Source organism: Aspergillus mulundensis (assembly GCF_003369625.1).
Source record: "Aspergillus mulundensis strain DSM 5745 chromosome Unknown scaffold_17, whole genome shotgun sequence".
Classification (NCBI taxonomy): domain Eukaryota; kingdom Fungi; phylum Ascomycota; class Eurotiomycetes; order Eurotiales; family Aspergillaceae; genus Aspergillus; species Aspergillus mulundensis.
Genome location: NW_020797905.1, coordinates 214145 through 230574, shown reverse-complemented (window position 1 = coordinate 230574; position 16430 = coordinate 214145). Strand labels below are relative to the sequence as shown.

At 52.5% G+C, this 16430-nt stretch overlaps 5 protein-coding genes across 5 annotated transcripts; 2 read left to right on the top strand and 3 right to left on the bottom strand.

Moving 5' to 3' along the window:
* Positions 1-5859: 5859 nt before the first annotated feature.
* On the top strand, positions 5860-6944 carry DSM5745_10862 (uncharacterized protein; the record flags this gene model as incomplete). The annotated part of the gene is made up of 4 exons (XM_026752878.1): positions 5860-6011; positions 6060-6167; positions 6221-6761; positions 6810-6944. 4 exons carry the CDS (start codon positions 5860-5862, stop codon positions 6942-6944), a joined length of 936 nt encoding a protein of 311 aa, XP_026598516.1.
* Positions 6945-8110: 1166 nt separating this feature from the next.
* DSM5745_10861 (gamma-glutamyltransferase family protein) lies at positions 8111-10078 on the bottom strand (the record flags this gene model as incomplete). The annotated part of the gene is made up of 4 exons (XM_026752877.1): positions 8111-9397; positions 9447-9796; positions 9844-9862; positions 9914-10078. 4 exons carry the CDS (start codon positions 10076-10078, stop codon positions 8111-8113), a joined length of 1821 nt encoding a protein of 606 aa, XP_026598515.1.
* Positions 10079-10864: 786 nt separating this feature from the next.
* On the top strand, positions 10865-12232 carry DSM5745_10860 (uncharacterized protein; the record flags this gene model as incomplete). Its single annotated transcript, XM_026752876.1, has 3 exons — positions 10865-11082; positions 11139-11460; positions 11504-12232. 3 exons carry the CDS (start codon positions 10865-10867, stop codon positions 12230-12232), a joined length of 1269 nt encoding a protein of 422 aa, XP_026598514.1.
* Positions 12233-12437: 205 nt separating this feature from the next.
* DSM5745_10859 (MFS transporter) lies at positions 12438-14217 on the bottom strand (the record flags this gene model as incomplete). The annotated part of the gene is made up of 2 exons (XM_026752875.1): positions 12438-12734; positions 12799-14217. The coding sequence occupies 2 exons, from the start codon at positions 14215-14217 to the stop codon at positions 12438-12440; spliced, it is 1716 nt and encodes a 571-aa protein (XP_026598513.1).
* Positions 14218-15050: 833 nt separating this feature from the next.
* On the bottom strand, positions 15051-16293 carry DSM5745_10858 (uncharacterized protein; the record flags this gene model as incomplete). Its single annotated transcript, XM_026752874.1, has 3 exons — positions 15051-15571; positions 15622-15939; positions 15990-16293. 3 exons carry the CDS (start codon positions 16291-16293, stop codon positions 15051-15053), a joined length of 1143 nt encoding a protein of 380 aa, XP_026598512.1.
* Between the last annotated feature and the right edge of the window lie 137 nt (positions 16294-16430).

The following is a 16430-nucleotide window of genomic DNA, read 5'->3' as shown; positions in this document are numbered from 1 at the left end:
GTGCTGCAGAATCCAACAGATGTACGTCACTGCAGATGAAGCTGTTGGTTCTATCGGTTTCTGTTGGCGAATGGGGGACTCTTATTGGACAGCCGCATCGTGAATTTAGGCCAGGCGTTCTGCAGCATAAGCTGAGACTCGAAGCGTGACTGCCATATCTTGAAGGATCGCGCGGATGCTACTATGGAGTAAGCTTGGTGCTACCTAGTGAGAGTCTAGGTCCAGGCGGCGGGCATCGCCACCACGCGGGATCGGTGTTGTTGGTGCTGGCTAGGAACGGGGAATGATGGTCGAGCGCTATTTCGTGGGGGATGCTTGACGACGGCGGGAGATGATCGGTGGCGGAAGCGCCTTGCATCCGAGCAATAGCATGAAGATCAAAGCCAGTTAATTAGTAGTCATCCATACGCAAGTTGGTTAAACCATTCGAGATGCTGACGAAGGATGTACCAACTGCAGCTGTAGATGGTGGAGAACTATTGGTGAAGACCACGTGTTGGATTAATATGCTAACCGTTAATCCCTGCACCATCAGATGGCAATGGCTCGATGAGTATCATTTAGCGGCCTTCCTGAGCAGGTACCATGCTTGGACAGGCGCTCTAGAGGCTGGCCGGGGTTCGAATCCTTCGACATATCGGTCTGCGGCTGGTACCGCCGAACGGCCAAGTTCCGGGGGCGCGGTAGCCTGATCAAAGACTTTGTTTTGTTCAAGGAACCAACAATACAGAGAGCGATCCAACCAATCCACGGGAGACAAGTCTTGTGTAGTAAGTGTGATGAATAGAGATGTCGTCATATCATTTCTGGCTAGTAGGACGTCGGTCACTAAGCCTGCGGCTTGGTGCCAACGTAGCCAGAAAGCTCATACTGTGCGGAGTAGCATGATGCTCGTATACATGACTGGAAGCAGGCGGCGGTTAGCTGTTTTCAGGGGTAAGCTTTGCGAGGCGTATTCCACGTAACAAGGCAAAGAAAAGATCCGAAATCACGCTGGAGAATAGAGCATGACCTCAACGGCGAAGGCGCTGATTTGCCGGCTGAAAGTCGGGATTCTCACGATACCTTAAGGCGCGGGGGGTTTCCCGGACTCCGTACGTGATGGTCCCGCAATGATCTGGAGCTTCGAAAAGACTCGCGAGAGATTGATAAAGTGAACCGAAGTGAGCAAAAAGCTAAATCCAGACTCCAAACTTCCAAAGTATGTTTTCGTGCTTCGCCCCTTTGAAGTGGGCTCTCAATTTGCGGGTTCAAGGTTGGGTCCGACGGATTGACTCGAGCAAGAGTGGGTAAGAGACTTCCGGAGGGATGACCCGTCGTCAAAAGGGACAAGAGTTAGAGACGTTAGTCAGTACCGGCTAACTCTTTTGATCACTGAAGAGCACTCGTAAGCAAGACTGGAGAAAGGAGAAGTAATCTGCATATTATTCTGCAGCGAGAGCAACTATTGGGATCGGGACATTGGCATCTTCGGTTACAAGGCGCCGTCATTTGTCAAGGCTCAAGCTCTCTGCAGGTTTTGCGGGACTGTCGGCCGCCGTCGGCGCCATCGCTGCGAACTGGCGAAGTATGGTTCAAGCTAACCTTATTGACCGGCTGCTCGGGTCCCACATGGTCATCGAATTTGTTGATCTTTGACCGACAACGGATTCCTGACCTTTGTGCAGATGTGCTTGAATAATATTCTCCGAGTCGGCCGCTTTCTTCTGACCTCCGGTTAGTGAATCTATGGTCTGAGACATGATCAGAGTAGTAACGGGGCCACTGGTCCAAGCCCAGAAGACCGATAAGCTCTATCATGAGGTCCTCGTGAGGGCCCAGGGGTGACTCTATGTGCTGGGTGGATAACAGTGGCATTGACGATTTAGTGCGAATAGCTGCAAAACGAGAGCAGTCCTGCTTCATCGGAGCAAGCCAATATGAGTCTGCAATTCGGCCACCATATAGCCTAAAGGCGGTCGCAGTTCGAAGAAGTCAACTAGAACGGTTGACAACTGCCGGGGCCGGCGGGTGTCAAGCTAGAGAAGCTTGAAAGTTTGAGAGGTCTCGAAGAATACGGCATTTCATGTTTTCAGGCCCTCAGGGGTCACCAAGAAACCAAGCCTCTAATCATCCAATCGTACAGAGTAGAACCACTGTAAATGGTAGGGTTTGATTGAGATGGATATTTGCATTTCCACGAATCAAGAGACTGTGCAGACGGTGAGCGAAATTATGACCCTGAATAGATTGGTCAGGATGGCATAATCAAAGTAGATTAACCTGCAGTCTGTCGAATCGTCGAATCCCTGAAATTATTAGTTAACCACGCGATGAGTGGGCCTTACCTTAGAAAGTCAGCACAGCCCTGAAACTGGGGAAAGCCTGAGGCAAGGCAGATTCGGGTTTCGACTGAAGCTTGACTGCAGGGCGCAGCAGCACAACATTGATCTCCAAGGAGTCCAGGCATGTTTCAACTTTGGCGACCCTTACATGCTGCAAGGAGACACGGCTCAGTCTATATTTATCACAACGTGGTTGTGAGCTTCGACCAGTGGGAATTTTGCTATCGAAACTCGTGGTTGAAGATACGAAGTCAGCTGGAAACGAGGTTCCTCCCGCCGCCGTCCGTCTCGGGAGTAAGACGCCTCCATTCTGTCCAAAACCACGCGAGAGATGGGAATCCTTCTCCCACTGATCGGCCGGTATGATATGGCAGCTGTCAAATCGGATTGTTAGCTTTAGCGCTCGAAAATGCTCCATACGACTCCATCGTATTGTTCTGGATCTGCCCAGTACGGAGTAGTGGCTCCAGTGCAGGCCAAACGGATCCAGGCTTAATATGAAGTATAATATTGTGTCGTTGCCGTTCATCGACCCAACAGCTAGCTGCCCATAGTCCGGGAGCGATCCTGGAATTTGAAGGTGCTATTTAATCGTGGGTCCTTGCCAAAGTCTGGCCTCGCTGGCAGTCGAGCCTGGGATGCTGGAGGATCATGGCTGCCAGGTGGCATGTGCATAATGCGTTTAACGCAGCACGCCTTAGTGAGAGATAAGAATAACTCCGCGTTGGCTATTTTCTGCAGAGGGACGAACGACGGAAGGCAAATTCCGACTAAGCACCGCTCTGATTGAGGAACGGAGGAGATGATCTCTGGCTTTAGATGAACGGGCCAATTGTGATCGAAACCGATTGTTGGTTATGCATTAGTCCAGGGACAGCTAGTGCGCGAATGTCTTGGTCTCTGGAAGAGTTGGGGATCCATGCGATATTATTGTCTGTCGGCCAGTAAGAGACTGCCGTTGAGTCCCAGTCTTAATTATCTCATGGCAAAGGGCACGGGGCAGCTGCAGGTGGTATGTGAGAGATTTCAAGTGTCACACGGCCACGTTGTGAGGGGCTGATCATACGAATGCTATTATTACTCCCCGCGGCTTTCCAAAGGTCCGATGGTGATGAAGGATGATGATGACTCGATACGAAACATAGTTATTGTCGAATCGTCCTGGGCAGCATACTCTGGACATTACACACGGGAACTGCTGGGATTATGGGTTCCTTGGACCAGAGCAAGAGCAGATCTCGATTTTAAAATTCGAGCGAAGGACCCGTGGGTTATTGCAGGCCGTCCTCGTTGGCCCTTGACAAGTCTGCCTGAATTAAAACACGACTGGGCCAGGGCCGCAGGTTGGTCGCCGAAAGCTGGGAAGGAGAGACCATAGGTTTGCTTTGACGTTCAATGACGCAGCGAGCTAACTGTTTGTAACTTTGTAAGAGCCTTGTAGCGACTCCAACGAATGTTAGTGGGGTGTGAAAGAGCCTTGCGTATCCGGGTATCGGGTATTAGCGTCCGTAGCTACATATGCTCTGCCCAGTCCAGGATAGCGGCGCCCGATGAAAGAGGAATGATCTTCAGAAGGAAGATTAAGTTTTCATATCGTTTGTGAGGCCTGGTTCGGGATTCGCCGGGCGTCTTTGTCGAGTCTCGAGTCTCTCGACGAGTCAAGCTCGAGTGAGTCGAGTCTGGACGCCGAAACGGGCACAGGGCACTTGGAGACGTGGTCAGCGGAGAACGGGCGAAGTATGGATCGACCTAGAGGTGGGTAAACCATTAGCTTCCGGAAAAGTTTCCCCAGAGAAAGAAGCACCTTGACTCAGAAGGTATGCCAGGTCCGCCCTGTTGCTGGAGAAAGTGTTAGTGTGGTGTTGCTTTTTCTCGCTTGTAGCGGGCACTGGAGGCACAGAAAAAGTAAGCATAAGCGAGCGGACTGGGGATGCAAGGATGATTAAATTGGAACGCAGATAGAAGGGCGATGGAATGATGAGCTTGCAGGGATGCGAGGAAAGCGTAAAGATGAAACGCTGATGAGATCGAGCCATCGCGAGGGAAAGCCCAGGCAGGTGACAAGTGAGCCTTGCGGCCTTGCCTGAGGCTCTGGTCCACAGGGCTGTCTGTCGGACCACGGACCGAGATGGCAATTATTTGGCACTGAACAGGTACCATAGTTCAATGGCATTACATAGACACGGTGGGCTATTTGTTGTCACGCAGGAACGTCGGAAGGATGTAGAGTGCTTATTTTGCGAGCAGTGCTAAGTCCTCCTTCTCGTGAGTGTCTCTGGCTGTGGATGTCGTTGACTCGTTCTGATCGGAACTCCAGCGATCGAGTCTGCCTGCCAAGACGAGGCTGACCCGCACCCGTCCCGATCTCCAGATACCATACCAGCCGCAGCAGTTCAAGACTCTCACATATCAATCAATATGAATCAGACTGGCATAAATCACTGACTGAGTGAAGAGTATGAACATGAGCGAAGATAAAAATAACTTTTATTCTTAGGCACATGGCTGAAGGCAGTGTTTGTCTGCGGGCAAGCTCCAGGACCAGGAGCACCTGGCAGTTGGCGAGGGGCGTCTCCACTCCACACGTTCCACCGGCTAGCGCGTGCACTAAGCTCAAGGAACCAACCACAGCGGTGCCTGAACCAACAGTTCCAGCAGGGTTCGTGGTTGGAAAGCAGTCAGCATCCTTGCATCACTCCTTGCGAAGTTGCAAAGGGGTCCTGGGAGGGCCATGGATGGACTTCAGCGGTTTGGAATTGCCAGACTCCGGTCTCGCGGTGTTCGCGTGCAACAGGGCACAATAGAGTTGGGACTGGAGAATCGCAGCGGCTCAAAGCAGTTAGATCTTACGCGGACCCAGGTATGCACTAGGCAGCAAATTAGCAGGCCGCAAAAGCCAACCGGCAGCCGTTAAGCCAGACCCCTGTAGCCTCCCAAGGAAATTAAAAATAATTCTCCATACAACGCCTGTTCCCCGTCTTTGATTGCGCCTCAGCCGCACCGGCCGAGTTATTAGTGATCGTAAATTTGTAAATTTACCTTGATTCTCTGGGAGTAGTGCCTGGTGGCTGTAGTGACGATCTCTTGCAGAGGGACGGACAATCTTATTTTATCTGCTGCTGCCAGCCTTGTCTGGCCTGGTGCTGCTCTGCCCTATAGCCTTGACTACACTGCTATACTCCTCCTGCATCCATCTAGAACTGCCACCATCCGCTGTTTCAGGATCCTGCTTTCTTTTTCGACCCATACCTCACTGTCAAGTCTGACCTCATTCATCTGTGATCTTCACTAGTCCAGTCTCTGCTTCACACAGCCCTCCTCATCTCGTCCCGTCTCCACAGACTGGACGTTGTTGTTATTTCTTTGTGCATTGTTCCTGTCAGTCCATGCGATCTTCCTCACAGGCCAGAAACTATATATCGGACCCAATCGCCAATCCTTCAATCCTTCCGATCACTCCACTCGGCACTCTTCTCACATCACACTGCCTGCCTCAAAGCTCTTCACTACTTAGTCTGTTGGTCAGCTCTTCGCAATGCCTCGCACCACTGGCCCTGCGGAGATTCCTCTCCCCATCACCTACACTCCCACCACCCACCGCATCAGCAAAGCCAAGAAGGGAAAGCGCGTCCATGCCTGCGAGCACCCTGGATGCCAGAAGGTCTTCACTCGCGCCGAGCACAAGAGGTATTTTCCGATTCTATTGTTCCCTGGCATTCATGCTAACCTGCGTAGACGCCATGAGTTAAACCACAACCCCGAGGCTCTCTACCGCTGCACTCAGACGGGCTGCAAGAAGTCCTTCCACCGTTCTGATTTACTCGCGCGCCACATGGAACGACAGTGCGTTTTCCCAGTTTCGCATCAAAGTCAAGTGCTAACTAATTCTTGCTCAGTGAGCTCGAAGCTCAAATGGACGCTTCAGCGCGATGGGAACACCCTTCCGCCAGATCGTCCGTCGACTACATTCCCAGATACACCGTGGTGGCTCCCACCCCAGCACCATACATCGCCATGCCGCAGCCTCAAAGCGCAATTTCCAAGTCTCCAGTCATTCACCATGACATGGCAATTGACGGACTCATCTGGGGCACAATGGACCAGCACCAGCACATCATTTCAACTCCACGCATTCACGAGTCTGTGGAAGACTCGGCCAGATTCTACTCAACGCCCGAGGCCTGCCCCTCCCCATGCTCAGACGGCACAACATACTCCGTTCCTTCATACCCCGGCTCCATCTCCTCTGTTTCAACAACTTCGCCCGGCCTTGTCGAATCGTACCCAGATCCAATCATCGATTCAGAGTTAACCTCATCGCCAGCCCCTATGCACGCGACAATTGAAGGGTGCCAATGGGATCGGGCTGGCACTGTGCCCCCTGCGACCACAAGCATGGTTCCCATGTCTACTATTCCCGACAGCCTGATTCATCCTGTAAGACGCCCCGACTTCATTCTCAGCCCAGCTGACTAACCATTCTAGGCTCTACACTATCACTCACAATCATGGCCGATGCCCCAGCAAGTCAACTACAACGAGAACATCATCCAGCCTGTACCAGTATCTCTACCCTACGACGCAACAGAGAGCGCCAGCAAAGCTGCGTGGTCTCTATAATTTCTTTTCGGCCAACCAAGTCTCCTACTCAAATAACGACCCTCATGCACGTCAATCACATCTCATCTCCAATCCCCGGGAACGTGTCAGGTCTGGCCGCATCCCCGAGATCTACATGCATACACATCCCCGACCAATGATCACCCTTCTATAAAAAGAACTGTTGGAAGTCCGCCAATCCCAACCTCCAGTCCTCTCAGTCATCCTGGGCAAAAAGTTACATTCTTCAGCCTTGTACCACCAATACTCGAACTCAAGTGCTGTGCGGTGACCACGAGGCGCTAGACGAGAAATGCAACATGCGAACGCCCGGGTGACGCTCCTCGCATACCCCCGATAACGAATTGTAATCATGAATTTCTTTTGTCCATTTCCCTATTTGAGTTTCTTCATTTCCTTTGTCTGTCTGTCCATCTATACTATATTTGAATCATACTCTTCATGCAGCCTGGAGTACATAGAGCGTCTGGTTCGGAACGAGATTATGGCCCCGGAATGGTTTAGGCGTTGACGGTTGATTCATGGTTCTATTCTTGCTTCCTTCCTTACTCTATCTCGAGTTTTGTGTTGCCATTTCACTATACCAATTATCTAGCTATTGTCCTGTTTACCCTACTTTTACGAACGAATCTATACCCCTCTTTTTATTCTCATCTATCTCATCTCACCTTTTCATCTCATCCCTGTTTCCTCATTCCTATAAAGACGTTGATATCCTTCCTCTTTACACTGCATATGCTTGTGGTGTCAAGCTCTACAAGCAAGCTATGTTGCATTTTGCTTTGGGGTCTGCTTGTTTCATGCTACGAAATTGTCCTACTCAATGTTATGCTAGTGCGCTTTTTGTTTGGCATCTAGATGGCACATATACACTGGGATCAAGGGACGGCGTTTTGGGATCCTTGCTGAACTCTTATGACAGATGCAGAATTAGATTGAATCGACGGACTTGAAAGCCGATCACCGCTGCTAACTGCTCGTTTGCTTGCTTCTCTATCCTCCCCGCTTCTTCATTCTTCTAATCCCAACGGCCCCTCGTTGCAGAATTAAGTGACATGCAGGTACGGGTACGTGCCTAAAGTCTTCGCCGCCTCCTCCACTCCAAGTCCATCTCGCCTAGTCCTGCCTAGATAGGTCATAACGACCAAACAAGAAAGCAAACCAACTCAAACAACCGGCAGGGCCATCCCATCACCCCTCAAATCGCTGCCTGCACTGTACACCAATCTGCCCCCATCATAGTGACACCGCACAATCTGGCCACGCCCAAACATCCCCCGTTCCCACCCCCTCAGCACCTTAACGCTGTGCCCCAATTTCCGCAGGCCCGCCACCGCCCCCTCGCTGATCCCCTCCTCAACGTAAACCGTGCGATCAAGCTTCTTCCCTAGCTCGGGGTTCCCCGCCGCAATGCAGATGCGCGGGGCATCGAGCGCCGCCTGTGGGTGGTATCCGAAGGCGAGCATATTCAGCAGCACCTGCACGTGCCCCTGCGGCTGCATGAACCCGCCCATCACGCCGTACACGGAGTGCAGGGAGTTGTCGGAGACGTTGGTGATCATTGCCGGAATGATGGTGTGGTAGGGTCTCTTGTTGGGGGCGAGGACGTTGGGGTGGTTTGGGCTCAGTGAGAAATTGGCGCCGCGGTTCTGCAGTGTGAAGCCGCAGCCCTTTGGGATGATTCCGGAGCCGAAGCCCGCGTAGTTGGAGTTTATGAAGGAGATGCCGTTGCCGGCGGAATCGGTTACCGCGAAGTACACGGTGTCGCAGTGGTTATGGGCTGGGCTGCCGTGGTCGAGGATGTCGGTTGCGGCGTTGGGGTTGAAGAGTTTGGCGCGTGAGGCGAGGTATGCTGGGGAAAGAAGTTCTTTGGTGGGTACGGGGGTGGTGTCGGGGTCTGTGACGAACCAGGAGGCGTCTGCGAAGGCGATGCGGAGGGACTCGATGATGGCGTGGAGGTACTCGGCGCTGTTGTGCTGCTCTTCCTTGAAGGCGGGAATCTTGCCGCTTTTCTCGAGTTCTTGTAGGATGCCTAGGGCCATGAGGGCCACGATGCCTTGTCCGTTGGGGGGGTGTTCCCAGATCTCGACGCCTTGGTTGGTTTCGTCATCTGTGCCAGCTGTTTGCTTATCGGCGATATTCTGGCCGTTGAACTTGAGCGAAATGGCTTCAGTCTCTTGGGTGCCGGTCTCGGCGTGCGCTTTGAGGTCCTCGAGCGTCATGTAGCCGCCGAGGGATTGGATGACGTTGACAATCTCCTGCGCAACGCGGCCCTCGTAGAACCCTTTCTTGCCTTCCGCTGCGAGGGACCGGAAGGTTTGCGCCATTGTCGGATTCTTGAGGATCTCTCCGGCGAGGGGGCTACGGAAGCCGTCTTGCGCCTTGGGGTCTGCTTTGAGCATCTCGTGGGAGTTTGGGGAGGCTTCGCGGAGGAGTTTCTCGCTTTCGTGCCACTTCTTCTGTCAGACTCGTAGTATTGTGTCAGGAATAGGAAGAACTCACAAAGTAAGATGCCAGCTCAGAGACGGCGAATCCATCCTCTGCAAGCTCAATGGCCGGTCGAAGGACCTGCTGAAGGGAAAGCTTGCCGCTACCGAATTTCTCAACGGTGTCAACCCATCCTGCTGCTGCGCCGGGGACTGTAACAGCGAGAGGGCTGTGCAGCGGGATTCCACCCGCCTCGTCCGGCGTCGCATTCAGGTCTGCTTTGATTTTCTCGAGCGTTGCGCTGCCGGGGTACCGGCCCGAGCCATTGAGGGAATGAATCTTCTTGGTCGCCGCGTCGTAGAAGAGGCAGAACATGTCTCCGCCAATTCCGGTGGACGAGGGCTCGGTGACGTTCAGTGCCGCAGCTGCAGTCGTTAGACAAGAGCTTAGTTTATGTTGCAGGTATGCATACCAACTGCTATCGCCGCATCCTATGCTCATTAGCTTGCCTATTTTGCATAGGGTCTAGGGTAGAGTCATACTGCAGCATTTCCACCTTCACTTAGAATCTTCTGTCCTGCGGCTGCCGCGAGGGGCTGGGTACATGTGACGATGCCTTTTGTGCTATGCACTGTACTTCTCCGGCTGGAGAACGGAGCAAAGTCCGGGTTCTGCCTGGAATATACGGCCTTTGAATTGAGCGGCATTGTGATTGACCTTTTGGTTATGAATAAGGAGGTATGACAGAGAAAGGCATTGGCCTTGGGGAAAGAAGCGGTTTATCAGTGATCCAGACTCCGGCTATTACCCCAACTTCTCGGTGGGTTGTGGGGGCTCATTGGAGTCGGTTGACGGCCAAACGGATGCTACCAGTAGATGACGAGCATTGCGCAGCCATAGATGCTGCAACTGCCTCTCTGTGAGCCCTACATACACCCATGTAGTCCTGTATAAGTATCACAACGCATCAGACTCACACTCCGACTTCCAGTGGCCCCTCTACCCGGTAACCCGGGTATCAACTACCAACTCTACCCCGCGGGAAGGGCGATAACAGTCACGTGAGGAGGGGTAGAAGCACCTTCCTGATCCGGGAAGGTCGCATCACTGGGTCGAGGTGGAAATGACGCAGTGGCTTCACGTGCGTTAGTACTAAACCTGGCCTCGGCCCTCAGACCTCTTCAACTCCTCATTCTCCGCGCGAGTTTTATTTGATCCGAATTCGCAGGGCTGACACAGCTTGCGTCGGCGGTATCGGGCACGCACGTCAAACCCGTCAAGCAGAGGAAAGGATCCTCACGGCTTCGCGATCGCCGAGACGAACCACAGCTCCACCTACGCCGAAGACGGAGCTGGACGGCCTGGACCTGGAAGCTTCACAGCCGTATCATTCCACGGACTATACATGTGCAACCTGATATAAAGCTATGGAACAGCCTGGCTCCTGATCAGGGCTTTACGCTTGTCTATTTTGGAACGTTTTATCCTGCAAAATGGTGGTGTTTGTTGACTATGACCATGACCTCGGCAACCGTACGCCTAAGGGCCCGGATGCATTCCAACCATACATCGAGCCTGTGAAGCCGGCGCTTTCAAAGCTAAGCGTTGGCTTCGAAGTCGAGAAGCCTGCTGAAGCTTCATCGGACGCTCCAAGCACCGCTGAGCAGCATTCCGTTCGGGATGCGTTCTCAGTAGCTCTAGGCTGCTATCCGTATGATTGCTGAACGAGTCACTTGCGGGCCTGGTTCATCCGCTAACACGACCCAGGATAGCCAAGGAGATTGCACGCGCAGTCGACCTTAACACGCTGTATGCCCTGTCAGGGACGTGTCGGCAGTTCTATGCGAATCTATTTCCGTACCGGAAGCAGCTCGCCAAGCAGACTCTACGTTGCGAGAATGAATACATTGAAACTCTTTCGGATATGCTGCACAGCGGTACCGCGATTCCTGATGGCGTCAAGTCGGTGATTCGACTGCTCAGTCGGGGTGCGCTGAGCACTGGGCAACAACTCACGAGCGGCAAGATCGCGAAATGTGCTCGTGATATGGTTGCCGAGTGTCGGGGATGCTCGAAGGTTGTCTGTCGGGTATGTCAAACTAATAACAATGGTGATGAACGCTAATTGTTAGAACTGTACGGCCAAACCCCCGAACAGCGCGACTCTGAAGAACCGCATCCGCCGACTATGTACCACCTGCCGGAAAGCACCGCTGAACAGCCTCATCTCCCCATCCCTCCACGCTCCTATACCTTCAGTATCCGATTCCACTCAGTCTGCCGTCTTCTTACGGGATACATGCACCTGCCAGGACGTCCTTTGGCTGTGCAATCAATGCGGCCAGAAACTCCGTAGGAATGATACTACCTACCGCCGGGTGTGGACCTGGCGCACCCGGTACAGCACATACCTCGGCGGACTAGGAACCGGAATTGGCGAAGGCTGCCAGGGCGTCAAATGCGGTCGCGGCGAGAGCTGCCTTGCGGCGCAGGAAATCGAGCTGGAAGTAGAGTGCGAGGCAGACGAGTCTATGTCCCACAGCCCTCCCGAATACGGCTACCATTTCGGACATCGATTCGATCAGGACCATAGTTCTCATAATCACTCTGGTCAGAGGTGGGTAGACCCCGATGAAAAAGAGCCCGGGTATCTACGCCAGGAAATTGATGGAATTGGAGGGAGAGTGAAACAGAGGGCGAAGAAGAGGGTCTTGGTAGGTGCCTGTGTGCCGGAGTATGAGGATGAAAGGGATACGGGAGATTATCTCACCCGTGAGGAAGATGGATTGCACCGAAGTTGGTGCGGTTGGTGTTGGAGGGTCGTTCCTGCTAAGCAGGAGGCATCTGCTGTGCAGGTGTAGCCGTTTTGGATTAACAAGTAAAAGTTGACCTAAGCTTTGAACAGGATTTGGTTGCCCTAATGGCCAGTAACGCGTCACATCTGGACCACTTACACTTTGATTCCTATCAAAAGCAACGCATTATATTCGGGTATCATGAATCTATAGTCATAATCAATCTATATACAGTCCACCACATACATCCACCCATCAAGCAGGAAAATGATTATTGCATCAATTTATCCATCCCCTCCTTCCACCTGGGCCCAAAAACTTTCATGACAACAATAACGCCACTACTCGCAAACGCTACGAGGCCAATAATAGTAAACAGCCAGCCATTGCCGATGCCGTTGATAATAGGCGCTGTAACAAACGAGCCCACACAACTAAAAATGTTGCGGGTGAAGTTGTTGAGAGCCACGCCCTCAGAGGACTTTTTGGGCATGAACTCGGTGAGCATGGTTGTCACCATACTAAAGATAAGCATTGAGCCGATGCCGAAGAAGAAGTTCGCGATCATCTGGGAAACGAACTGCGTTAGTACTTGGAATTCGGTATATTAGGGTAGGCTAGGATGGACGTACCGGTGCAAGCCAAAAGACGCCCTTGTCAACCGTCCATCCATACCAGATAAGACCGGCTGGGTAAAGCAAAGCGCCTAACCAAGCATTCTCGCGCATACGGTCCTCCGGTCGGAAGATGAGATTGCCCTTTTCATCATAACGATTCGCCTTCTTCGCTTCCCGCTCCATGATCTTGTCGATCCAGCGGCCGCCAAATAAACTCGCTACAAAGTAACCCAGAGAATTGGGGATGTAGAGCAGGCCTACGATGATTGTATCGAAATTGTAGGGGTCTTTCCCGAAACTGTTCTCAATGCTGACGTTCAGCACGTACAAAGATCCAAAGGTAATAGCCGCGTAGTAGACAGTCAATAGTACGGGGAGATAGCGCAGGTACAGGATGATCTTGAGCGGGTCGACGAAGACGATCTTGGCGAGCTTAAGCCAGCGGGTTGTGGTGCTGAGGACTTGGGTTTGTACGGAGGAGACACGGGAGGCGCGGCGGGAGAGCGTTTCATCTGCTGGCGAATCTGCGGGCATGATGGGTTTCTGGTTTGCCTTTGACAATGTCTCTGGGAGACCAAGGAGAATGAGAACCACAACGATGGCACCATATGCGCAGAAGAACCACATCGTGCTTCGCCATTGCCACCGCTGCGCCAGGGCTCCTCCGACGATAGGCGCAATCAATGGCCCGCACAGCGGCCCCAGGTAAAATATCCCCATTGCGCGCCCTCGCTCCCGCGTGTCCCATATATCTGCGATGGTCCCTGCACCGACGGCCTGGACAGAAGCGGACGCACCACCACTAAGCAACCTCATAACGATAAGCATGGCTATTGAGCTCGAAATAGCGCAAAGCACGTTGAACACGACAAAGAGCGCAAACGACACGATGTAGATGGTTCTCCTTCCTAATCGCTCACTGAACGACGACCACCAAAGCGGGAAGATTGACATGCTTAGCATGTACAGCGAGATAGTCAAATTCGTAACCGTCGTTGTTGCATTGAGCTCGTCTGCTACCTGAGAGAGCGCGGGAAAGAAGATGGAACTTCCCATGGGCGCGACAGAGCCGGCCACTGCAACGACGAAGGTGATGAACCATTTCTTGTTCCGCGGATAGCATTTCGGGTTTTCGATTTCTTCTAATAGTGTGATCTGGCCGAAGAGGCCGCGGCGCGAGAGGCGTGGCACGACTCTGGGAACTTCTTCCTCTGAGGCCGCTGCAGGTGTCACCTTGACCTGGTCTTCAACGTCTTTGCCTGGTGTTGTTGGGTGGCGGTCCAATTCTGAGTTTTGGGATGAGGAGAGCGAGTGGGAGTCGTCATGATCATTGTTGTTCGAGATCGCAGTTGAGTCTTGAGCTATTTCGTATGGCCCTTCTTGGGCTCTGTTTTCTGCAGCGCCTTTATCCTCCATCTTGATGTTTGCGGCCATGGTTCGTTTTGATGTGCTATCGCTATAGATTTTTAGGATCAAACTACCGGTAGCTGTGTCAAAAAGGTTGCGGTTGAGATATGTCCATTAGTGCTGCAATATACAGGAAGAACCAGTCAATATAGCATGCGATGGATTGAAAGAATGCAGAGAAGAGAAAGACATGAAAATTGAGACAGTTGAGGTTGAAGTGCACTCCACCGATCTGCGGGTCCTTTGCACCTTCTTCTCTCCTTCACATTCCCTCTTCTTCGCCCAATCCGCGTTTCTTCCTTCAGGACTTCACGCATTCTCCAAGAGTGACTTCTCTCTGCCAGTGCCGTTCCACCCGATTGTCCAGTCGGAATCGTTGCGTCTTGGGCAGACCGAGATAAGCGGAGGCCCACTTGTGGTAGCCGAGGTCAAGCGACGTCGTCCCTGGATAATTATCCGGTCGTCGTCGGTTTGTCAATCAACTCAATCTAGCCAGATCTAGCGTCACTGACACCTTCCTCCATCTACAGGATAGGGCTGGGACACAGGCGATCTTCGACTGATTCGAGGTTTGGATGTTGCAGGACGTCAAACTCGATAGCGATACTATACTCGAGCCTCGGCTGCCACAGCGGGCTCCACCGCGATAGACAAGATTTTTTGATGGGTCTTGGGCATCCACTGGCTCCTCCTGGTCCAGATTGGCCTCAGCTCTATACAAAGTACGATTACGAATGGCACATATGCTCTGTCACCGCCAGTGAATAAACTGACAATGAGTATCATCGATTCCTATAATCCATACGTCGGAGTCACAAAAGCCTCAGCCATTCCGGTATTCTACTGGCGCACGTCTAGATCTATTCGGAAAACTCTACACACCCCCTCTCTACGAACCTGATTCTATCCTCTACAACAGGCCGCACGATGGGCAAGGAGTCAACGGGACTCAGACCGACAACAGTCGCGGCCCTAGCTCTTTCAATACCGGCGGCGTGCACGTCTTCGTCGGGCAACTCTCCGTGCCCGAATATTGCGAGAAGCAGACCGATATCTGTCATGGCTGCCTCCTCTTCTATGATGGTCTGCAGCCCCGCAAACCAAGAAAACCCATCATATCCCTGTGCGATAAACGAGGGCATGGTAACGGTATATGTACGGTCCGGTTCCAATGGCTCGAGGCTCCCGTCCGGTCTCTCGAAAAGGACGTCTACAACTCGAGACCACTCAGGCCGGTGCCAGCTTGCCACCACTCGCAGCCTTGAAACCTGCAAGAATCGGCCATCCGTGTGCATATCAGACACGGAGTTCTCCAGTGCAAGCCGGATGATGGATCCGGGTAATTCTTTCACGAGAATGCCGTTACTAAATGGACAGATGTCTTGTGTGTCCGCGTTAGTCCTTGTCGGCCGCAAAGATAATTTGGCTTACTGATAATGTCTCTGACCAGCAAGGGCTCACCATCGGCCATGGTCGCCTCTAGGATCCGGTCACTCCTGATTGCGCCGCTATTGAAGAAGCCAATGTCAGTGTCATAGAATGCGCGAATGGCATCGGCCAGCATGTTTCCCATGTTCGTCTCTTGGCATCGGTTGGTATGATTGCGCCCATCTAATGGGACAGCTGAGTGCAATAAGGGTTTCTGGACGAGCTTTCCAACTCGGTTATGGATCCCCTGCAAAGTCTCGACGACATGAGTTGACGGTTGCGGTTCTGCAATGGCGGCTTGGATATCGGTGTATTGACGCACTTCCCGGTCAGTCATGTAAATACTGATTCCTGGGCTATGCGATACTCACACTTCACCCTAGAACCAACTACAGCTCCCTTCTCATCTCGTTGAACAACCAGCCGTGCGAGGGATAGACCTCGCCAGTCTGTCCCGCTTTTGATGAGCCTTATATCTCCTTCCGTGTCGGGAAGCATTCCAGCTTGTTCGACTTCGGTAACTTTGAGTCCCTGTTCAGCATTTCCTGCAGTCGAGTCTGTGTCGCCCGCAAACCTCCTCAACGTATCGTGGTCATGTCCTCCGAGCAACAAGTCGATCCTGCTATCTCCGCTGATGGTTGCACTGGCCACGGCCATATCCTCCGGGACACGCATGTGCGTCAGTGCAATGACTAGATCACAGCGCTCTTCCACTCGGAGGTGGCGCGCAAGGCGATGAGCCGCTTGCACCGGTGATTCGAACACACATGGCGGTAAAGATTCACAATTTGATGGCCAGTCACTAACTTCGT